A 25,688-nucleotide genomic window follows, 5' to 3' on the forward strand; every position below is an offset into this window, starting at 1 on the left:
TTTACACCATCTCCTACCACTAGAAATGATGTGATATATAACAATGCAAACATTTTCTAAATCAGTACAGCAACAACTGAGTTTAAAAGGGCTTACTAAATGGTGTCAACATCATAGCTGTAATGTATTCAGTCTTTTCTAGTCTTTTAACATGGACCAAACAGAAGCCAGCATAGCAGAAATATGGTCTTTCTAGTCCCTGTCACCACTTTCACTGCAGCATTTTGGACTGAAGTCTTTCTTGGGAGTTTTTTTTTTTTTTTTTTTGTGATAACCTGTTTTCTACTTGGATCACTGAATCCATCAGACGTTTTAGGTGTAGTCCAATTGCCAAACAGAGAGTAGTTCAGGAGTTCATCAGTGGGGCTAGCGGAGGTGACAAAGCAGTTCTGGAGACCAGCTGCATGCCCAGCAGCAGAACAGATTTGGAGGCCACGCGATAGGCAGGCGACTGAGGAGGCGTGACCCGGGAGGTGGCCTGGCAGGAGGCCAACAGTTACTGTATAGCAGGTTAGTCAGAGGCTGGTGCCTCTAAATCCTACTGTTGTTGGTCACCTGCTGTTCAGCTGGAATGTTATTGTTGTTATTAACAGACAACCGAAACCATCACTGTGCTCGAATAATTTAGTGGGAGTGGCCATTCCATAAATTAATGTTTGCCATTAAAAACCCAACTGCTCGATGGCGTTCCCCCTCCCTAGTTTATAAGTAGATTAACTGTTGCAAAAGCACTGCCAATCTCTTTTAAGTTTTCAAGCACAGATTTCTGTTGGTCTAGCCTGTCCTCAGTCAGCTGTAATTTATTAGCTATTATGTCAAGGACCGTTGGGGCAGAACACGGTTCAGAAAGGGGTAGGCCTGTGGCATTCATACATGCATCATACGCCTCCCACAATTCAACATCTGTTTCACCTTTATTTCATGTTTCACACACACACACACACACACACACACACACACACGCTAATGACACACAGAGACCTCCTCAAAAACCTATATATATATATAGAGAGAGAGAGAGCAGAGAGAGAGAGCGAGAGAGAGTGCAAGATCCATTGAGGCTGGGGTCTATCACACCAGGCAAGACTCCAGGTGCAGGCTGTGTAAAGATGCCCCTGAGACAATCCAGCACATAACAGCAGAAGATGCTAGCAGGCAAGGCATACATGGAACGCCATAACCAAGTGGCCGCCATAGTGTACAGGAACATCTGTGCCGAGTATAACCTGGAAGTCCAGACAGACGGTCAAAATGGTGGTGGCTATCCAACTGGACATAGTGATGATAGACAATCAGAAGAAGATAGCCGTAGTGATCAATGTAGCGGTCCTAAATTACAGCAACATCAAGAAGAAGGAACACGAGAAGGTCGAGAAATACTAAGGGCTCAGAGAAGAGCTCGAGAAGATGTGGAGGGTGAAGGTAACCAGTGGTCCCAGTGGTAATCAGAGCACTAGGTGCAGTGACTCCCAAGCTAGGCGAGTGGCTCCAGCAGCTCCCGGGAAAAACATCGGAGATCTCTGTCCAGAAGAGCGCAGTCCTAGGAACAGCTAAGATACTACGCAGGACCCTCAAGCTCCCAGGCCTCTGGTAGAGGATATATGTGTGTGTGTGTGTGTGTGTGTGTGTGCATGTGTCTCGTCTGTTTCAGCTTTTTTTCTGACCATCAGTTTGCCATACCAAAGATTTAATAAACTGTCCAACAAGGTCAAACAGATGTGTCCATTGTTAGGTAGTCTCTGATGTGGATTTTCATCTCTGGTATACAGCCCCATCAGCCCCAACACCACACTGGGTGTGAATACAAGGAAAAAACCTGTAGATGACAAAATATGTTAAAACACTAACCATTTGAGACACTCACACCATATTTGTTCTCAGGGCAACCCCCAAAATGAGACTTTTGTTGTCTTGTCTTGTTTTGTTTTTTAAGAAAAAAAACAAAACAACCTTTTTTTGACTTTTTTTTTTTTTTTAAAGAAAGGCATTATGAATAAAGCATGCAGTTGTACATTTATATAGGGCCTAGTCATTGTGTTTCTTACCATTTGTGCCATCTATATTAAAAAGAAATGTCTTGTGAGATGCTGTAGCTCCTCTGGGCCATTGGTGAAATGTATCAAGTCTCCACACACCAATTTATATAGGGCTGTGACTTGTAGTTAACAGAAGGATGGCTTGCTATGACAGGTTGATTCACAGAACAAGGGGAAAAAAAACTCAGATTCTTTATCTCACCGCTGTAAAAAAACAAAACAATGGGTGTTAAGACCCCTGATGACCAGAGCTTTGAAACAGAAGTCCTTCACCACGGTCCATTACACACTGACCCCGGGGCACCAAAACACAGATAATACAGAGAGAATATTTTAGCTTCCTGAGAGACTGGGGGTGATGGAGGTCTAGCACTAACAAATGCCCCATATCCTTTGGCTTTTCAGCCCTAAAACAAAGACACAAACAGTTGTAGGTATAATAGCTTTCAGTCCTTAGAAGAAATAAAAACACACAGCCATGTGTTGGTGCAATGGCGTTTAGCTTTTAGAACAAAAGACACAAGGGAGAGAGAACGATGAAAACTTGCTTAATTAAATAGACTTGTAGTAGCCTTTGTGTGAATTTTATATTAACAGTCAAACACCTCCATTAAGAGGTGTATTTAAATGTCATGATGCAGTCTTGATCAGTAGTTTATTCACTTTTTGTCAGTATAACTTTAAAAACTGCACAACTGTGATTTAAATTGGTGTAATTGTGTTTTAGGTTGTGGGGGCCTGTTTGTTAATTTGTTTTTTAAAGCATTTTAAGTTTTTTTTTTTAGACTGAAGACTTAGACTTCAAGTAACTGTTAAGGTAAACTGTAAAGGGCTTGTTAGAAGCTATGAAAAACATACAGATTTCTAGATGTTAGAAGACTTCTATTTTTACAGTAAATATTAATCATTAAGAGAAAAAGGTAAAATGGTAAAAATGGTAAATGGCCTGTATTTGTATAGCACTTTACTAGTCCCTAAGGACCCCAAAGCGCTTTACATATCCAGTCATCCACCCATTCACACACACATTCACACACTGGTGATGGCAAGCTACATTGTAGCCACAGCCACCCTGGGGCGCACTAACAGAGGCGAGGCTGCCGAACACTGGCGCCACCAGGCCCTCTGACCACCACCAGTAGGCAACGGGTGAAGTGTCACGTATGCTGTGCTACAAAAGTTTCATCACCCATCCAAGAGACTGACTGCAGGTTTTCCCGACCTTATGAACAGTACATTTGCATAATGATGGAAACTGGCACTATTGAGTAACAATGGGCCAAAAGGTCAATTTCATGACCATAAGTACTATGTACAGAAAGTTGTAAAATGGCTGCCTCTGTCATGGATTTCTCTGTGCACAGGTGGGCAGGCAGGATTGGAGGACCAAAATGCAGACTCAAAGACAGAACGTAACTCAAAACCAGCTTTATTGTTGCATGAATAAATACAGAAACTAAACTGGGAGAAACTAGAAACTAAAGCACAGGCAGAACAGACAGCTAATGAGGGAGAATGTGACGCTGAACAGAGGGTGACACACACTAAATACAAGAGGGGAACAGGACAAAGAGGAAACACCTGGGAAAAATAACTGGCAACTAATCAAACATATGAGGCAGGGGGAAAAACAAAACAGTAACAGGAGACTATATAGTAAAATAGGAAGTGAACATGCCAAAAGGCAAGAGCGACAGAGACACAACTGAGAAACAAGGGAATAAACATAGAGACAAGACTATATGTGCATCATGACACAGCAGGGAGGCAAGACAAGGGAATCCTAAAGACTAGATAAGAAAACTAGGACAACCTGACAACATAAACAGAGGGCGAGAGAGCAACACACAGAGACATGACGAGGGCAACAGAGGGGACAACACATAGAGGCAAGACCAAGACAAACACGACACAGAGATGAGACCAGGCATGAACAAGACCAAACACCAAACAACCTAGACTAGAAACACAGTTAACTAAATTAGGAACAAGTCAAACAGCGAAAACTGTAATGAATAAACAAGACTCAAAAACCATAGACATAAAACACTGAGTTGACCACCCAGGTACCCTAACAGCCACACAACATTGTAATGGGAAATGGACTGATTCTTATATAGCGCTTTTTTTCCTCTCCTGGAGTACTCAAAGTGCTCTATACAACATGCCACATTCACCCAATCACACGAGCACTATCTTCTATGCCTTTTTAATATTTGCCATGCAGTTACATTGAAACCAAGCACACCATTGTTGTTCTTGTGACATTACCAATAAGTTTGATGTGTCACATGGCCCTCTTCCTATTGAAAAAACAAAAGTTGTATCCAAGATGGCCGACTTCTAAATGGCCATGGCCACCATGGTCACCACCCATCTTGAGGAGCTTGCCCCCTCACATATACTAATGTGCCACAAACAGGACTTTAACATCACCAACCATTCCCATTTTATTATGGTGTATCCATATAAATGGCCCACCCTGTATAGTGCTTTTCTACTCTCCCGTAGTACTCAAAGTGCTCTACACAACATGCCACATTCACCCAATCACACCAATTCTCACAAGCACTGTCTGTATACTTAGTGCTTTCTAACTACATTCACACACATTCATACTCCGATGGATGAATCGGAGAGCAACTTGGGGTTAGTATCTTGCCCAAGGATACTTGACATGCAGACTGGAGGATCCAGGGATTGAACCACCAAACTTCCAATCAGTAGGTGACCCGCCCTACCTCCTGAGCCACAGCCACCCCTCACACCATGCCACCAGACCATCCACCTCTCTCCTATAATATAATAATATATGTTTCCGATACCTGGGTGTCCACATCACTCAGGACCTGTCATGGTCCTGTCACATCAACACCCTGGTTAAGAAAGCCCGTCAGCGTCTCTTCTTCCTCAGAAGACCTAGAGACTTCCATCTGCCACTGAAGGTGCTCAAGAACTTTTACTCCAGCACCATCGAGAGCTTCCTGACGGCAAACATCTGCACCTGGTTTGGGAACAGCACCAAGCAGGACAGACGAGATCTGCAAAGAGTGGTGCGCTCAGCCGAACGCATCATTCAATCAGAGCTCCCTGACCTGCTGTCCATCTACACCAAGCGGTGCAAGTCCAAAGCTAGGAAGATTATGATGGGCCTCTCCCACACACATCACATCACCACACGCACCACCGTACATTTCCTATAATTTATAATCTTTATAATCTCTTTCTGCTATTTGCACATTTTTTACTGTAAATTTCTAAGTTAATTTGTAAATTTTGTAGTAAGCTGTAAATTGTAAATACTGTAAAACTTTTTTCTGTCATTTAATGGTCGGGCATTGTACAGCTACAAGCATTTCACCCCCATGTCATACTGTGTATGGTTGTGTGTGTGTGACAAATAAAATTTGAATTTGAATATAAGCCGCTTCGTCCCCTCCAGTGATGCGACCGATCACTGCAGTGCCATCTGTGAACTTCAGTATGATGTTCTCTTTGTTGGAGGTGACACAGTTGTGAGTGTACAGGGTGTAGAGGATGGGGCTGAGGACACAACCTTGTGGAACTCCAGTGCAAGATCACAGGTGAAATTGGATGATGACTTGGTGGTTCATTACTGTATTTGAAGCACATGTGTGACTGCATGTATTTCATCAGGTGACAGAGGCAGCTCTGCCATATTGTAGCTCGGACAGAGGTGAAGAGGCAAGGTCACAGGTGACTGACTGAGGATTTGGTGCTATAGATTAACTAGTATTTATTATCATCATCCCATCATCCCAGTATCCTCGGCTGAGGATGAAAGAACCTTCAGTGCTCTCAGAAGACTAAAAACATGACCGAGGTCAACAATTACATTGAGTTGTTGTGTGGGGCATGTAGTCCATGTCTGTTGCTGTAACAGTAGTTCATGTTTAGAATAAAAAATCCCAGCTCACTGAATTGATAGGGGCAATAGTGTAGTGTGCCTAAAATGTTGCATAATTTTGCTGAGAGATCTTTTACTTTGTGGAAATCTTAGATGAGTATTTTTATGGACAAAAGCCACCAGGTCATTCAGTGTTCCCTTAGTGCTGATGTATAAGAGATGTTGGTGTACTATAACTGAAGTAATGTTGTCCTTACAGTCATATTCTTTTGTTGTCATGACTGTATTTTAAGCTATTTTAATTTTTGTATGATACCTGATTTATATGGAATATGGCTGAAGTAAACTAAAGTCTAAAATGCTTAGTCAGTCATTTGTTTAATAGTAATTAAACATTATATAATTCACATGTAAAACTGAATTGTAAGTTTAAATGGTTTAAAAGCATGTAGAATAGCATATGTAGTCAAGTATATTTCTCCTTTTTTTATCGAGAAGCAAAGACAAAAAAGAAAAAAAAGGAAACAGGGCAGGGTTCGGTGGTTAAATCATCTGTCCCCACCAATGCCAAAACCAAACCTATACCCTGGGATAGTGTCTGTCTCCCGAATCCAAACTGGAAGCTGGTTCCATAGAAGAATGAGTCTGAATGAGATTCCGATTTCATTGCTGTATATCCTGGTGGTGTGGATCAGTGAATCAATGTCCCATTCACTCTTGGCGTACAGCTTGATGCCATCCACGTAGAGGAGGTGGCTGACAATTGCTCCAGTCGGGATCCATAGCCATGCTCATCAATGATCTCACTAATGCTATGTAGCAGTGAGGACAGAGTATGTCCTTGGCCAATCCTGCATTTGATGGTGACTTGTGCTATTTTCTTGAAGTTGGACTCTAGTGTTGTTCACCACATCCTCATTGAGTTCCCGATGAAGGATCTAAAGGTCCTGTTGACCTTGTATAGTTTGAGGCATTCCAGGATCTACATGCGGGGCATTGAGTCATAGGCCTTGCTGTACCTGGGTTGACAGCACTAGCTGGTGTTTCGCTCTAGTATTCCTACCAATTCCTTTATGTGTCCTGCTCATTTTTTTAGCCATGTGCCTGTTCATCTTTGCTGCTATATGTGTAAAACGTTTTTGATATGGTGAGCGAGACATATTGTGTTGGACATATAACATAGATTAGTAATAACTAAAGTTGTTTTTGTTGTTGTTGTTTCTGTCCAAAAATGGTTTGAACAGGGTTAAACATTTCAAGCAGATTAATATAATTTTTATTTAAAAATTCTCCTTTATCTTTTATTATACCCATAATAGTATGTGCTAAATCAGAAGTGTGTTCTGTATATGCAAATTAAATCTTTCACAATGTAAAATGAAGACCAGAGAAAGAAGTGTATGTTCCTGGTTTTTTAATCATAAAATGGAAAAAACAAAACAAAACAAGAATCTAATAAGAGCCACATCAATCATGAAGGAACTGTACAATGTAGGCAGAAGTGGGTAGCTAGACAGAAACATGGTGTTAGCCAGACTTCTCATTTCATCAGTTGCAAAGTAACATTTGACATAACTACATTTATTTAAAAAAAAAAAAAAAAGACTGAAAAAGTTGTCACTGTACAAAATGTAAACAGCATCGTTGATGGGTCCAAAAGACATATTCTGTTTCTCAATGTGATATGAAGGTGAGGAGAAACCTTTTATTTCTCAATATTGTTAGTGTTTTCATTTTGCTTCCAGGGTGTCAGGTTTATATAGTGGATTGTCATTTATGCTTAGAAATATCTACTCATATATGCTTAGAGTTGCATAATCAATGTCATGTTGGTAGAGGGTTGATCCTTAGTAGTCTGTGGAGACTCTGTGTGCCTCCCAGAGCACTCTGGCATGCACACACAACTTAAGGTCAGGAGAGAGGTTATATCTGCTCTTACTGATATATGGCAAACACACGCATATCTGTCTTACTCTAAGTTCCTTTTGTTTAGATGAACTGCTGGACATCCAGACCAACAGGTTTAGGGAAGTCGTTTATGGGGTCACACTCTGACCACACACACACACACACACACACACACACACACACACACACACACACACACAGACAAGTTATTCTTTGTCCACATGTATACCTATATGAAACGTCATATGTTAATGAACCTATGCGTATTCATGTGACCACAATAAAAGGAGTGCTACAGGGAACCTGGCTGAGAGGCTGACGGAGGTCAAGTGGGTGGAACGACACTTGGCTCCAGGCAGGCCTCCCTCATGCATGAGTAACACAAAGAACTTTGCCTACTCGTGTCTTGCTTTTGCTGTGTAGTTGAATTGTCTTGAACGTTCCAGCGAATGGGTTTAAGCTACAAACCTATCACAGGGTGATGCAGAAAAGGAGAAAAGCCTCCAGTCACATTCCAACGCAAAAGATACCCGCAGCAGAGGGGACCACCATCAGCACCAGTGATAGTTAAAGGGCAGTCTGCCACCCAGTACTGTTAATAATGCAATCTAATGATTCTATGATTTAAAGTCATACAGTATGTATCATCATGCATCATTCATGAAAACCGTCTTCATTTACCATGTATCCTTGCTATGCTACCTTTTACAGCAATGCAGAGTATTTGGCCACCCCACATCATCAGACATTTAGGGCCTTTTCCTAGCAATTTTTAGAAAACATAATATTTCATGTCCAACATATTTGATATTAGATCTGATTTTATTCAATATTAAACTGATGCTGAAAACATCACTATATTTTTACAAACATTTAAAATAATAGTACATTTGAATCCAAGGGTACTTTTTATAGGTTTTGGTATTCAAAAAAATTGACAAGCTGACTGGACTTTTTAAGGTACAAGCTAAAAATGCAAAAACAAACGAACAACAACCTATTCTCAAATTCAGAACTGTTCTACACACAGAAAGGATATATAATGTATCCTTACTGTGCAGAACTTAGACCTCTCTTGGTTGAAACTGTTTTTTGTTGTTGTTGTTAGCTTTCTCCTCATTTTTGTTGGCCCCCAAATTCTCTACACCGATGCATATATAGGACATCACATATAATGGGTTTCAACTAAAAAACAAAAGTGCAAACACATATTACAAGGGATCAGTGAAAACAAGTTTAAAACATTTAACTGGCAGGTTAAACTTTTCTCTGAATTCTAATGTACGCATAGTACATTAGCAAATTTAGTGGCAGGTGTTAGTGTCAGCTTCTCTGCAAGCTTGTGTCTTTACAGTTCAGCTAATGTACATGGCACATCTCCATTGAATGCTTTGAGTTAGGTAAAGTGGCCTTTAAGAAAATTGTTTAAAATTGAATTGGCGCACAAAGCTATTCTCTGGGTAACACAGAATCTACAAACAGGTTTTAGTTTTTACTAATATATAGACTCACACTAGGCATTCACTGTTATATTTTGCCTTTTTGCCTCTGTTCTGATAGAAGGGTCATTTTTGTATATTATAATTTCATTTTTATTTTATAAATATATATTTTCATGTTTTTATTTATTATATTTTATGCAATAATACTGATTACAGTGAGGATTACAAGCTGTATCACCTCCAAGGCAACTCACAAATATTTTGCAGCCAGTTACGCCATTAGTGACACAAACAGTATTCAATTTCAACATGATAATAAAACACCCAGGCTGCTATAACATTAAATTACATTAAATTTTTTTTCTTAAATAATAAAGGGCAAACTTTTGTGGCTGCAGTTATTTCTCCTGCCCATATTGACCACGAAGTCCTTTTAATTGTGGCTCCTTTTACAGTAGCAATTCTGCCATGGTTAATCTAAACTTGACGCATCAAATGATGGTGATGTAGGCCAGCACAAAAGAACAAAAACATGTGCATCTCACAATTTTCCACATAAGACAACAGAACAAACTTTCCTAGGCTTGTGACAGCTGCATGTGCAGCAACACAGCTGAAGTTGGGCAAAACAATATGCATTCTGGGATACTTATATACAGGAAGAGCTGATTGGGCCATACCAAGTGTACCTTTTACATGGGGGAGAATATATAATTAATTTTAAGTTGTACATTTCCTTTGACTTATGAGTTGTCTATTTACTTTGTATTCTGTTGAGTATTAGTGATTTGAAGAGGTTATTAAACTAACAGTTATTTTGTTTTGTTTGGTGTTACATAATTTGTTAGTATTTGTTATTACCTTATGTGTCTGGACTGATCAGCCAGTAGTTATGTCCCCTGTGTTTGTTGTGTGTTAGGGCAGTTATAACGGGGTAAATCAAACCTATAGATGGGCAAAGTAAGACTTTGTGAAACACTGAAACACTCAAAGCATTTGTGCCAGAGATGTATTGAGGCTTTGAAACAATCTGAAACCCGTCTCCATGATGACATCTGCTGGCCAACTTTCACTACACCAGTACACTACACTGGCACAGACAAGCTCTGCACAATTCCAAACAAAGCTTCTTATTATACCAGACTGTTAATAATTATGATCAACACATATTTTGGAGGCCAGAAAAATATTGGGACCGTTAAAGATGGGTGGCAGCCTGTGACTATAGTGATCGGTGTACTTCAGCAAAATTCTTCCTCTGTTAATAGTCATATTGCTTTCAGCAACTTAATTTACAAAGTAAATCATTCTTAGAAAAGGCCGCTGTGTTTACTGGAATAACCACAGAGGTTTCCAGCTGTCTGGAGCTCAGTCTGTCTCGTTTTTTCCTCAAAGCCTTCAAACTTTGGACGTCTTCAGTTGATTTTGAAGCTTTCCAGGTGTTAGTGTCAGCTTCGTGCTAGAAGCCCCCAGTCTCTGTCTTAATGCTAGTAATCATTCAAAAGAGGTCCTTACATATTATGTATATATCTATATAATATTGGATTGATTACACTATAGATTCCAGTGTTTAATTGAAGTAGTAGTATCATAAACATTAATTCAGTAATTACAAATGACTCAGATTCTTGAAACATTGGAATCCTGGTGCTTTGTAATGCCTAGAAGGAGCAGGTTTGGCACCGGTTGAAATTGGGGTGAAGTGCACCAAAACCTTGTTTAGTTGTGGTCATGTGACCCAGGTGTTTTGAACCATGCTTCGGAGCAGTGTTTCAAAACATCTGCACTTCACAAGCTTGACACAGTGTCGAAACACCATTTCCTCTCCAGTTTATAGGATATCTGCTTTAAGGCACACATTTGTAAAACTACCTTCTCCTACACCAACTACAGGGGCCTGGCTAGGTACAGGTTTTTCAAGGGTGCAGTGCTGGGTCTCCAAAACTACAAACAGGCTAAATTTAGCATCGCTATTACAAAAGGAGGAGGAACCATTAAAGAAGCCATGCTGCACATATATATTCGGTGCAAAGGAGGTAGAACTATACAGCAGTGAACCAACAACAAGCCGCCATCAGAGAGTTAGTGGTTAGGGTTTTAGAGTGATGTTATTTTAATTTTAATTTATATAGTACCAAATTACAACAGCAGTCTCCTCAAGGATTTATGAGATTGGTGGTCTTTAGGTCCCCAAGCATAATTCTGTCATGGAAATCCCTGCATGGTTCAGGAACACTTCCAGAAATCACTGTCTGAACACAGTTTGTTGTGCCATCTACATATGCAGATTAAAGCTCTATTATGCAAAAAAGAAGCCATATGTGAACATGATCACTTTTCTCTGGGTCAAAGCTCAGAGAAGACAGTCTCAGTCCATTCTTTGTCTCAGAATGGACAAAATAGAAAAACGTTCTGTGAACACACAACAGAAATTTTTTAATTGTTTTTGGAAAACATGAATACCTTATCCTCAGGACTAATGATAAGAGGCATCACCCAGCTTGTTATCAGCACCCAGTTAAAAGCCTGCATTTCTGATGGTACAGGGGTTCATTTGTGCCTATGTAATTGGCAACCTATGTATCTGGGAAGGCACCATCAATGCTGAAATGTATAGGTTTTAGAGCAACACAACATAGATTTATCAGAAAAGAAGGAGGCAGCATTCCTCTTGCAGAAGTCTAGCTACAACAAACCTTTGCAGAAAAGGTAGTGGTGCACAGTGGTAAACGTGAAACTGTGCAAACTTTTTTGAGACTTGGTTACAATAAAATTAAAAAGGCCTTGGTTTTTTTATGGTAAATTTTCTCAGTGTTAACATCTGATATGTTTTCTTTGTTGCATTGTGAATAAAACGGAATTTGAAATTTGAAAATTCTGTTTTCATTTACATTTTATACAGCATCCCAACATTTTTGAAATTGAATTTGGATTTCAAAAGTTGGAAAAAGAAAGTAAATTGACTCAGGTGTACAGGTCCCACTCTCACTTTGCACTTATGTAGCGTCTAAGTTGTCTTCAGCAGGTTCAGGAAGCTCATGTTGTCTGTACATAAAGGTGAGGAGAAACAGAGCCACATCATATGAGCACCAATAGGCTGTATGTGAAGTCACAGCTGACCAATAGCGGCTTTCTACTAATCCCTCCCGCAGCTCGAAGTCAATGCGTCTCTCCAATTCCACTGCAACAGAAGAAATGCCATATTAGGATCTAAGATCATGTGAGCCAGGCTGGTGCTGAATACTCATACTGAAGAAGTTCATTTTCACTATGCAACATGTGGTTTCCATTTCAGTTTACTGGAGCAATAAAATTTCTACTTTTGGCCTAAACTCTTACTATTAACCAGACATTGAATATTTTGTAGGTATGCATTAGTAAACTACAGTAGATCATAAAACATATTTATAAATACTGAATGTACGCATACATTTGTAACCACCAACCTTTCTTTCTCATCACAAAATTGAATAGAATAGCCCATTATTGTCATTGTACATTTACAACAAAATTGTGGGTGCACAAAACCAGCTGTGCAGGAGTAAAATATAAATAGCAGACAGCAGGAATAAATAACAAAGAGGAGAAATATATACAATCAAGAGGAATATATAAAAAGCAATAGAGTGCTTGGAAGTACTGCAAAGAAAAAATACTTCTGAAGACAGTCCGTGTGTGTGTGTGGCCTGACTGATGGGGGTTACTCAGACTATGGCTCAGATTAGTGAGGTGGGTGGGGTGTGGGGGAGCCAAGGAGAAGGAGCTGTTTGTGAGTCTTGAGGTGTGGGACCTGACTGACTTTAGGTGCCAACCAGAGGGCGGCAGGTCGAACAGGTAGTGGGCGGGGTGCAAGGGATCACCTGTGATGGCCCAAGTTTTCTTGAGACAGGAGGAGCTGGCGATGGCCTCCAGGGGTGGCAAAGGGCAGCCAATGATTTTTTGGGCAGTGTTAATTAACCTCTGTGCAGCCTTTTTTTTCTCAGTTGTGGCCCCTGCATACCAGACACCCATGCAGAGCACAATCTCCACTAAGGAGTGGTAGAAGGCCAGCAGCAGCTTCTGGTCCAGGTTACTCTTCCTCGGGACACAGAGGCAGTGCAGCTGCTGCTTGGCCTTGTTTACCAGGGCGATTGTGTTGTTGGTCCAGGTGAGATCGGTGGAGATGCCGAAGGTGGAGAAGGTGGAGACAGATTACAAATAATCTATATAAATGGAATATAGATTACACCTATAATCCATTTATGATGCAAGGGAATTGGACCTCCGCGAATCGCTACCTTATCATGTTGGAGGGATTTGTGTGTCCCAGGGATCCCCGGGGCTATGTTGTCTGGGTTTTTTTTGCCCCCTGGTAGGGGGTGACACATTGTCTGGTCCCTCCCCCAGGATCAAAGAGCAATTCAGAAGACCCTTATAAGAAGACCATCGAGGGAACAGTTCACCCTGCCCGGGATAGGGTTACCGGGGCTCCGCCCTGGACCCAGGCCCGGGGAGGGTGCCCGAGGGCAACCTTCTGCATCGGGCAGAAAAAGGGACATGAACCCATCTTCCTGCAGGCCCACCACCCGCACAAGGCACCGTAGGGGTCGGGTGCATTGTGAGCCGGGCGGCAGCGAGGAGCGCAGGCCCTGGGTGTGTCTGCTTTGGGGTATCTGCTTTTCGCAGATGATGTGGTTCTGTTGGCTTCATCGGGTGATGGCCTCCAGCTCGCTTTGGAATCGTTTGCAGCCGAGTGTGAAGCGGTGGGAATGAGAATCAGCACCTCCAAATCTGAGGCCATGGTCCTCAGCCAGAAAAGGGTGGAGTGCCCACTTCAGGTCAGCGATGAGTTCTTGCCCCAAGTGGAAGAGTTTCAGTATCTCGGGGTGTTGTTCACGAGTGACGGGAGCAGGAGCAAGAGATTGACAGACTGATTTGTGCTGTGGCTGCAGTGATGCAGACACTGTACCGGTGTACCTATGGTCATGAGCTGTGGGTCATGACTGAAAGAACGAGACCGTGGATACAAGTGGCGGAAATGGGCTTCCTCCGAAGGGTGGCTGGCCTCTCCCTTAGAGATACGGTGAGAAGTTCGGCCATCCAAGAGGAGCTCAGAGTAGAGCCGCTGCTCATTCACATCGAAAGGAGCCAGTTGAGGTGGTCCGGGCATCTGAAAAGGATGGGAGCCTCCTGGGTGAGGTAGTCCGGGCATGTCCCACCGGGTGGAGGCCCCGGGGCAGACCCGGGAAACGCTGGAGAGATTATATTTCTCAGCTGGCCTTGGAACGCTTGTCTCCCCGGACACCTGGTCGAGGAGGAGGTGGCTGGGGAGAGGGAAGTCTGGGCTTCTCTGCTTGGGCTGCTGCCCCTGCAACCTGGCACCGGATAATAGGAAGGAAGGAAGGATGGATGGATGGATGGGTGGGAGGGAATTGGACCTGTCTGTGCCTCCTGAAGTCCATGATGAGTTCTTTTGAGGTTCAGGTTATTTTCTGAGCGCCAGTTGGACAAACTCTTTACCTCCACCCTGCATGCTGTCTCATGTTCATCAAAGATGAGCTCAATCACAGTGCAATTGGCATACTTGATGATGACATTGGTTGTGTGGGTTGGTGTACAGTCATAGGTGTAGAGGACATACAGTAGGGGCTGAGAATGCAACCCTCTGGGGACCCGATGCTGAGTGAGAGTAGAGTGGAGAGGTGGGGGTCAAGTCGGACTGATTGAGGCCGGTTGGTTAAGAAATCTTTGATGCAGGAGCAGGTGGCAGGGGGGATGTGGAGGTGGTCCAGTTTGGTGGGAAAGGATGTCTGGGATTATGGTGTTGAATGCTGAGTCCACAAAGAGCTTCCTCTCGCAGCTCTTCCTAGTGATGGTAATGGAATACTCTGTAGGCCGATTTGCTCTGTAAGCAAACTGGTGGGGGTCAAGAGAGGGAGGTAGGCAGTCTTTGATGTGCTGAGACACTATCTGCTCAAAACACTTCATTGCAGTGCAGTGGCAGACCCTGTATTTATTTAAGAGGACCCAAACGCAGACGCTCAAGGCAGGAATCAGGTTTAACAAAAAACAAGCTGTTTATTGAAGGCCAAAACACATGCGAAACAAAGGCAAAAGAACATGGAGATAAACTAAACTAAAAATCTAAAGTGGGGAAAAACTAACCAAGGTCTAGTCTAAGTGTCGGGAGTTCTTTAAGTTTTCTTGAAGACATTTTACATCTCATCCAAGAAGCTTCTTCAGTTCTAAGAGCAATTGGTGGAGAGTCCCGGTTTTATGCCCTGTGGAGTGTCCACAAGAGGGTCATGGACCCCCTATTGTTCCTCTACCTAATCACATGAGCCAAGGTGTGAAAACGGCTGTGGGTGAACAAATTGTAAGACCTTGCCTCACCCTATCATGTGATTTACTGAGGTCAAATGACCCAGGATGTGAGTGGGCTTTAAGGCGTCTGGGAAGGATCTCAAAACTGGATTACAGAGGGCTGACAGTTGGTGTCCTAAGCCCCACCCTCTGTTCAATAATGGTCATTCAAAGTGGACATAGATGGCTTCTTTCACTCCTCTTTCAAATCATCTGTCTTATCTGTCCTAAATGTGAACACTGGCATCCTCAAAAGAGTGACCTGTGTCCTTTAGATGCAGATGGACAGCCGAGTCTTGTACCCTGGTGGTGGCTCTTCTATGTTGTGCCATGTGTTTATCCAGTGGCTGTTTGGTCTCTCCAATGTAGAGGTCCTAGCATTCCTCACTGCACTGTATAGCATATACCACGTTGTTAAGTTTATGTTTAAGAGTTTTGTCTTTGGAATGAACCAGTTTGTGTCTGAGTGTGTGGCTGGGCCTGGAGTACACTGGGATGTCGTGCTTGGAGAAGTCTCTGAGTTTTTCTGATAAACCGGCTACATAGGGGATAACAATGTTGTTGACTTTGCCTTTCTGATCCTCCCTAGGTGGTGTCTGATCTTCTTTTCTGTGCGTCTTTACAGAGTGAATCTCAAACGGACATTTCACAACCTTCACCAGCACATCAACTGCCCCACCCAGGGCACTAGGACATTAGACCACTGCTACACCCCGTTCAAGAACTGTTACAAGGCTCAGCCCCTGCTGGCATTTGGAATATCGGACCATGCCACCATCTTCCTCATGCCTGCTTACAAACAAAGGCTAAAGCAGCAACCACCAATCAGGAGGGAGGTCGCTCGCTGGACGGACCAATCAGTGGCCGCGCTGCAGGACGCACTGGATGACGCACTGGATGACGCACTGGATGATGCAGACTGGGACATGTTTCGGCGCAGCTCTGATGACATCAACATGTCGGGTGCATTGTGAGCCGGGTTGTGGGATTTATCGGGAAACTAGCGGCAACAGCAGAAAGAACTATCATCCGAACGTTTCCCAACCAGACGCCGTGGGTGGATAAAAACATCCGCGATGCTCTGAGATCACGCACCACTGCCTACAATGAAGGGCTCGTCTCCAGTAATATGGACCTATACAAGGCTGCGTCCTACAACATGCGCAGCGCGGTCAGAAAGGCAAAGCGGAGCTAAGGGGAAAAACTAGAGTCACAGCTACGACAGTGTGACTCTAGGAGCCTGTGGAAAGAACTGCAGACTATAACGGACTATAAACGACCAGCTTCTTCAGTGATGAATGCCGATGCTTCACTGGCTGATAAGCTGAACAGTTTTATGCTCGCTTCGACGCCGCAGCAATTAAAACAACAAACGGCTGCGCGCGCTTGTAGTGCACCAGTGAAGACAATGCATTCATCATCACAGAGCATGCCGTGAGGAACACCTTCAGGAGGGTGAACACCAGGAAGGCAGCAGGACCAGATGCAATCCCTGGCCGGGTCCTGAGAGCCTGCACTGACCAGCTAGCACCGGTGTTCACGGAGATCTTCAACCTCTCCCTGGCCCACGCAGTGGTTCCCACGTGCTTCAAACAGTCCATTATTGTTCCTGTTCCAAAGAAACAACAGCCCGATTGCCACAATGACTACCGTCCAGTAGCACTGACTTCAATTGTGATGAAGTGTTTTGAAAGACTGATGAGAGATCACATCACTTCTTCACTTCCTGCCACCATCGACTCACTTCAGTTTGCTTACCGGACTAATCGTTCCACAGACGATGCCATATCTCACCTGCTCCACACATCCCTGAGTCACCTGGACACTGGCAGAGGGAATTATGTTAGGATGCTGAACACAATAATTCCCTCTAAGCTTTTCACCAAGTTGACGGATCTAGGACTCAGCTCATCACTGTGTCAGTGGATCCTCAACTTCCTCACAGACAGACCCCAATCAGTGAGGGTGGGAAAAAAAGTCTCCATCTCACTCAGCACTGGAGTGCCTCAGGGCTGTGTTTTAAGCCCCCTGCTGTACTCACTGTACACTTATGACTGTGTAACCACATCAGACACCACCTCCATTGTCAAGTTTGCTGACAACACTGTTGTTGTGGGCCTGATCTCCGACAACATCGAGACGGCCTACCTGGAGGAGATTAGGCACCTGGAGAACTGGTGCCAGGAGAATAACCTCCTCCTAAACATCAGCAAGACTAAGGAGCTGATTGTGGACTTCACTACAAAGCAGGCGAGGAATTACAAGCCCCTCATCATCAGTGGCACGCCAGTGGAGAGAGTGGACAGTTTCCGATACCTGGGTGTCCACATCACTCAGGACCTGTCATGGTCCTGTCACATCAACACCCTGGTTAAGAAAGCCCGTCAGCGTCTCTTCTTCCTTAGAGACTTCCATCTGCCACTGAAGGTGCTCAAGGACTTTTACTCCTGCACCATCGAGAGCGTCCTGACGGCAAACATCTGCACCTGGTTTGGGAACAGCACCAAGCACGACAGACGAGATCTGCAAAGAGTGGTGCGCTCGGCCGAACGCATCATTTAATCAGAGCTCCCTGACCTGCTGTCCATCTACACCAAGCGGTGCAAGTCCAAAGCTAGGAAGATTATGATGGGCCTCTCCCATCCCAACAATGGACTCTTCTCACTGTTGAGGTCTGGGAAGCGCTTCCGCTCCCTTAAGGCCAAAACAGAGAGAATGAGGAGGAGCTTCTTCCCCCAGGCTATTCGGGCCCTGAACCAGGTGTAGGACTGGACTCTCCCACACCCATCACTATAAGACTGGACTCTCACACACATCACATCACCACATGCACTCTGGTTTTTCTTTATGCACACTTCCTATAATTTATAATCTTTATAATCTCTTTCTGCTATTTGCACATTTTTTTACTGTAAATTTCTAAGTTAATTTGTAAATTTTTGTAGTAACCTGTAAATTGTAAATACTGTAAAACTTTTTTCTCTCATTTAATGGTTGGGCATTGCACAGCTACAAGCATTTCACCCCCATGTCATACTGTGTATGGTTGTGTGTGTGTGACAAATAAAATTTGAATTTGAATTTGAATTTGACTTGATGAAAGTCCAATTAGGATAACCACATGTTTTAAGAGCTTCCTTTACATGTGTGTGTTCCCTCTTTTTCCCTTCAGGCTCAGAGGGGACATTTTCCGCCAGGTGTTGTAGGGTTGTAGGGTAGTTTGTGTTCCAGAGGGTGGTGGGAGTCAAAGACAAGGTATTGGTCCATGTGTGTGGGTTTCCAGTAAACTTCAGTGTTGAGGTTTCCATTCTCTTCAATGTGCACGGCACAGTCCAGGAATGGCAACCTGTTATCATTTGTGTCTTCCCTGGTGAACTTTATGTTTTATCCACAGAGTTACTGTCTGCGGTGAAGGATACAAGAAGTATAATCCTTCACAGCTCACATCACTGGAGGTTTCCTCCTGTTATGAGGTTTTTCTACCCACTGTTGCTTGCTCGTAGGTGGGTTATGTGATTGTTGAGGTTTCTTTCTGATACTGGAGGATCTTTACAATATAAAACACCTTGAAGCAACTGTTGTTATGAAATGGCACTATATACATAGAACTGAACTGAACTGACTTAACAGAACAAACATGATTTTGACTCACAAAAAAGTTTCTGAAAAATGATTACAGGGAGATAAAAGAAATGGTAAATGGGCTGGTTCTTATATAGTACTCTTTTACTCAAGCACTTTATACATGTCTCATTCACCCATTTACTACTCTCTACTTGTAGAGATTATAGTACTTTCTAATTATCATTCACACAGATTCTGTGTGACACACACATTCTGATGAATGCATCAGGAGCAACTCAGAGTTCTTGAAGACCAACGGCCTGAAGAGCAGCCACGTTGGTTTAAGATCTCAATAACCACAGCAAATCATAGATGCTTTACTTTACAGCACTTACATGAGGTGATGTCCATGACAGCTGAGGTGGACTGGGACATGGCAGGCTCCACCTCCCTTCTTTCCTCCATTATTTGTTTGTCTTTGTCTTCTTTCTCTGCCATTGCTACTTCTTCCTCTCCTGTTCCCACATTTTTTACGTCAGAGGTCCCACTCTCAGAATCTGATGGCTCCTCCTCCACTCCACCCACCTGGCCGCTGGAACGGGAAAAGCGGGAAAATAGGATTCCTCCAATTCCCTTTCCGAGACTTGCAGCACCTTAGGGGTAATTAGATTTATGCATTAGATCATCTTATTTTGTATTCCTAATCTAAAGTTCTTCATTAACAATATTTACTGTGTTCAAAAAAAGTCGTGTGTCTTCTGCCCTTTTCTTCTTTCAACTGCTCCCTTTTGGGGTCTTCCAGATACCCACAACCAAGGTATTGGGCAGTAATGGAAAAAGCTGGATTGATGCACCAACCATATTAATTCTCATGTTTTTCAAAGCCTCAGGGAGTCACTCGAAGGGGGCAAAAGGGCAACAGGTTCAAGACCCTTGTCTGTGGATCACAACTGTGGCAGCAAAATGTCACCTTGAAATGTTTGTTTTTATCGTTCTAGTGCTCTACAAATTTCATGACCTAAAAACGCTCATCTTAAATTTTTGGGAGCTTAGTGGAGTGAAGTTCTAATAGTATTAGAAGCAGTACCTCTATATCTGCTGTGTAATATCAAATGTCTTTTATCCAGTTAAAGTTACTCTCCAGAGCTAATTGCTTCTATTGATTTGTTTAGAAACTGTTTACTGCCCAGTGCTGGGTCTGCTACAATATCAGCAGCTCAAGCATCTTCTGTTTCTCTCAGCTTACATCAGCTGCTTTTACTTGGCGTTCATATCCATTTCAGATATTATTATTTCACTAAACTGATTTTTAAACACGAGAAGTTAAAAAAATCACATATATATAATGTTCTCCTATCATCTATGACTCTATTGCCGAAATCCTCACCCATGATGCTGGCCTTGCCCAGGCTGGTGATTGACTCTCCATAGTGCCGTCGGGGCTGGGGGGGAGACGTGCAAGGGCTAGGGATGCTCTCTGAATCTGAGACAGACACAGTCTCCTTCAGGGGATTGAGCAGCGTGGGCCGGATCAGATCATACGGTGCCGGGTTGGTAGTGTTGTACCTGTACATTACATCAACCTCTGCTCAATGAAACATTTCGTCCTTACTTAAATGACATGATAGTTATTACTACACACAAAACCAAAAAGTTTATTTCATTCCAGCCTTTACAGCTAGAAAACATCTTTTATATACAAGACACTTGACATTTCTTACCAGTGGATCTGAACAGGTGCAATGTTACTGTAGTGCTTTAAGATTAGAGGCTCCAGTCTGTACGCCTAAAACAAACAAATGTTTAAACTCATTAGGTATTTTAAAGACACAATTTAATCATGACTGTAAGCTTGTCTTTAAATTTTTAAAATTTATATTAGTGTAATACTACCATAACCTTTTGTAACATTATCTTTGTCAGTATTCATTGAACAAGATATGAATAGCTTGATCATTAAAATAGGTACTTAGTATCTCAGCAGGTTAATAAGATACATAACTGTGGAGCTTCAGCCACAACAGCTCCCACTTTGGACCCATGATACAGACATCCTCTCTACTTTTAATATTTGGCTTCAAACGTTGCTTTTTGCTAAAGCATATTTGAATTTGAATTTATTTATTTAAAAGGGACAGTGCAGTTTAACATAGTCCAAGTACAAAACATGAAACTGATGTATAAGTTTCATGTTATGTGCGTTACAATACTTTTCAACAATTGCCCCTTGTTGGGATTACAATCAACATAGATAATTAATTAATTAATAATAATAATTAGTTAGTTAACATTAGTTAAAATTACTACATCTCTGATTTCCCTTTAACAAAATTTTAACCTTCAATGTAAAGGATCTGATGTCTGTAATCAATTTGATTTCGTTTGGAAGTGTGTTCCACAGATGGCAAGCCTTTATGGAAAAAGCTGATATAGTTAGGGTTGGATCAGATGACCCTGAATCTTCCTTTAGTTGTGCTGCAATAGTTTCTTTTTCACTCACCAGTCTGCATTTAATTATTAGTTATTATTAATCTCTGGCCAAACCAACCCAACATTATTTATAAAGTGCTTTAAAACAGCAAGTGCTGATTTATATGTTTAACTGCTTAACATTAAAGACAGAATAAAAAATAAAATAAATTGTGTGTGTAAATATATATATATATATATATATATAAATATATACATATATATATATATATATACATATATATATAAATATATACATATATATATATATATATACATATATATATAAATATATACATATATATATATATATATATATATATATATATATATATATATATATATATAAATCTTGCTCTAGAAGGGCCTGATATCCACTTACGAGGACATTATGCTGCAACTGTTCTATCGAAATTTTAAATGAATATCCTCACTCTTATTTTTCTTAGAAACAAAAATTAGGTAAAAAAAAAATAAAAAATTGGTAATTCTTTGTTTCTACATTCATCAGGTCCTAATCAGCCCAAATATCAAAGAGAAATTAAAAATGCATGCCGTGGAAGAGTTCAGGTCTTAGGAGGATATATATACATTAGGGGGGCAACAATATTCGTATCGATATTGAACCGTTCGATACAGTGCTTTCGGTTTGGTACGCATATGTATCGAACAATACAAAATGTTTAATTTATTTTATCAACTTTTCTTCTGACGATGCTGTCTGTGTTGAACGCTCAGTGGATCTAGCGAGCTAGCGAGACAGAAGCTAAGCCCATTGCAACATGGCAACTGCCTCAACGCTACCTGAAATTGAACCTCTCCCACCCTCATTCAGATCTGGCGTTTGGAACTATTTTGGTTTTCATGTGACGTATGACCCTGATGGTAAGCGTATCATGGACAAAAGTAAAACAGTATGTCGGATGTGCCACGCAATGCTCAATTACATTGGTGGGAACTAGTGCATTAGCGCAGTTAGCTTGTTAACGTTGACGCCGTCCAGCCCCACGCAGGGGCGATCCGCGGTAACTCGTTAACGGACATTTGCCGCGTTATGGCGTTAATGTCATTTTAACGAGATTAACGCTGACAGCACTAGTGGAAACATAACAAATATGAGTGCACATTTACTACGACATCATCCTAGTGCAAAGACAAGTGGAAGCAGACAAAAACAACAAGCACGCATGCTACAAACTTTACCCGAGTCATTTAGACAGCCGTTAGCACATGATTCTCCTTATGGGGACCTGATATGTTTAATATGCTGCTAAGAATATAGCCCAGAAGAAGCGTATAGTATAGCTTTTATTTTGGAAAGAGACATTTCTCTGTAATAAACTCTCTTTTCCAAAGATGAGTGATTTCTCAATCAGATAGATTTATTTATTTTTTATTATTTTGTTGTTTCAGCAACATTAAATTTAAAAACTGTACTTTTGAGTTAAAATATATATTTATAATTTTAATAAATGACAAATTAAAAAGGCATGAACATTTTTTTTGTATAGAAAAAATATCGAACCGTGACACCAAAGTATCAAACCGAACCGAACCGTGAATTTTGTGTATTGTTGCACCCCTAATGTATATGTATATATCATTTGCCTGACATGGTCCACGTCAGGTGTTGAGGAACCAGGGCACCTTGATGAGAAAAGAAATGGGTGTGACTTTTAATTTTTAATCTGTGGCATTCTTCCATGGCCTGTCTTCAACTTGTCTTCTTACACTCACCCCAACTGGTGAAGCAGATGGCCGCCCCTCCCTGAGCCTTGTTCTGCTGCCGTTTTCTTTCTGTGTTCAAAGGGCGTTTTTTCTGCCCACTGTCACCAAAGTGTTTGATCATAGGAGGTCATCTGATTGTTGAGGTTTCTCTGTATTGTTTTTGGGTCTTTACTTACAATATAAACTGCTTTTAGGCGACTGTTGTTGTGATTTGTCGCTGTATAAATAAAACTGAACTGAAATGAATGACTCACCACAGGGTCCGTAGGGTGGAATATGTTAAAGAGGCGATTGCAGATAGATTTTGGAAGGATGTGGTCTTGCATGCCATTGTTTCCAGGACGGATTCCTCGCAATGCTAAGAATACAGCCAGAGGAGACCCCATGCAGAAGAAATTCTCTACCTGCAATACAGAGAACAGGGTATCATTAGAGATCTTAGAGATATAGTTATTGCTCCTAACAGGCATTTAGTGGCCAGGTCTACACTTCAAGTGAAGCTCCCTCAGATTGTGATTCTGTGAGCATTTGACATGCTAGGAATGTTTTTACTTTAAATATGAAGGTCGATATATACAACAATGTTTTTTAGGCTGAAATACAGGGAGACTATATCTGCAATCAGATCTATGACAAAAGATGAATAGAATGGCACATTTTAATGTTTCAGATCATCAAACAATGTTAGTATTAGACAAAGTTCATTTCAGTAAATATAAATTTTTTAAATGATGATTTCATTCGGCACCAGGAAGCAGAGTTGCAGTCCTACACAACTCTTTGTGGCTCCTCTCCTCTTGTTATCCCCCCAAAACCCCATCCCCTTAGAGACTGTGTCAGCTCCCAAACAAAAAAAACCCCTAAAAATCAGGAAAAAAATTACTTAGAATCACAAAGAGTACCTGAACGCTACATCCACAGAGGTCAATTATCTTGTCAATAATTTTACCTCCTCACTACATATGACACTGGTTACTGTAGCTCCTGCGAAAAATAGAGCCTCAAATCAGAAGTACTTGACTCCCTTGAATAATTCTCAAACACGTAGCTAAAGCAGATAACTCTTAAGCTGTCACAAATTTAGAAGATAATCGTTTAGCCTGGAGAAATACTTTGCTGCTTTATAAGAAAGCCCTCTGTAAAGCTAGAACATCTTACTATTCATGACTGATTGAAGAAAATAAGAACAACCCTAGGTTTCTCTTCAGCACTGTAGCCAGGCCGACAAAAAGTCAGAGCTCTGTTGAGCCAACCATTTCTTTAACGTTAAGTAGTAACGACGTCATAAACTTCTTCACAAATAAAATTTTAACCATAAATTAATGTGTAGTACTTTCCAGACTGATAGATGTTTTTGTTTCTTTTCTGTTTAGATCTTGAAATGATGTGTCCTTTTTTGGGCTCTTTCTACCGACTTCACTTTGTCAGACAGGTCCTATTTAAGTGACTTTGTGATTCAGTGGGTCTGACAATAATCGGGCCTGGGTGTCACTAGTCACTATGGAAGCCTGTAATTCAAAATTTCGAGTTATCTTTCTCAAAATTTTGACTCAATAACTCGAAATTTCAAGTTAGTGCTGCCAATCAGTAATCTGAGTGAATGACGTCATTTCCTTGTTACCCAGAAGCTGAAGCCCACAGCTACAAATGCTACAGCTAAGCTACCAGTATTGCAGCTAGTCATGAATGCACAGATTGCTGATTATTTTCAGCGTGGCTTCACAAATGATGAAATCCTTGTGTTATTAGCTGAATCACATGGCGTTACTATCAGCAAACGTACTCTCGAAAGCACCAATTTGTTGCGATCCGGTTTTGAGTACACATTCCATGTAGATTACTGATTGGCAGAGCTAACTCGAAACTTTTCTCAAAATTTCAAGTTAATAAGTCAAAATTTCAAGTTAATCAGTCGAAACTTTAAGAAAACAAGTCGAAATTTTGAATTAACAACTCAAAATTTCGAGTTATGGATACTTTTTTTGTGGCGGAAATGGGCTTCTATAAGTTACATTGAAGTTGTCTTTCCATAAAATGTTGTTATTCACAGTTAATTTGTGATTTATTGAGGGGGAATACTTTTTCACACAGTGCCAGGTAGCTTTGGATAGTTTTTTCCCTTAATAAATGAAATCATCATATAAAACTGCATTTTGCATTTACTTGATTTACCTTTGTCTTGTATACAAATGTGACACAATTCAGTGTGACAGCCAGTTTGCCATACATAAGAGTATTTTTCTACCAACTAAAGACATCTGAATGTAAATTTGCAACACAAAATGACTGTCACAGATGATCCATAGTCCTTTTTGGACATGTTTGAAAATC

At 41.5% G+C, this 25,688-nt stretch overlaps 1 protein-coding gene across 2 annotated transcripts in view; it reads right to left on the bottom strand.

Annotated features, from left to right (window-relative positions):
• Window positions 1-7,315: 7,315 nt before the first annotated feature.
• The window catches only part of ddhd1b (DDHD domain containing 1b), a 34,907-nt gene continuing 16,534 nt past the window's right edge, over window positions 7,316-25,688 (bottom strand). The window contains exons 9-13 of one of the 2 annotated variants that reach the window (XM_006796270.3): window positions 23,612-23,761; window positions 20,882-20,946; window positions 20,548-20,726; window positions 19,556-19,813; window positions 7,316-12,435 (exon numbers count right to left, since the gene is read on the bottom strand). In XM_006796270.3, the coding sequence (XP_006796333.1) occupies window positions 12,251-12,435; window positions 19,556-19,813; window positions 20,548-20,726; window positions 20,882-20,946; window positions 23,612-23,761 (837 nt within the window). In that variant the 3' untranslated portion in view covers window positions 7,316-12,250. Of the gene's footprint in view, window positions 12,436-19,555; window positions 19,814-20,547; window positions 20,727-20,881; window positions 20,947-23,611; window positions 23,762-25,688 lie in introns of those variants that run through there. The other variant, XM_035910122.1, reaches the window with a different exon arrangement.

This window comes from Neolamprologus brichardi, chromosome 15, assembly GCF_056152115.1.
Source record: "Neolamprologus brichardi isolate AB-2024 chromosome 15, ASM5615211v1, whole genome shotgun sequence".
NCBI classification, from domain to species: domain Eukaryota; kingdom Metazoa; phylum Chordata; class Actinopteri; order Cichliformes; family Cichlidae; genus Neolamprologus; species Neolamprologus brichardi.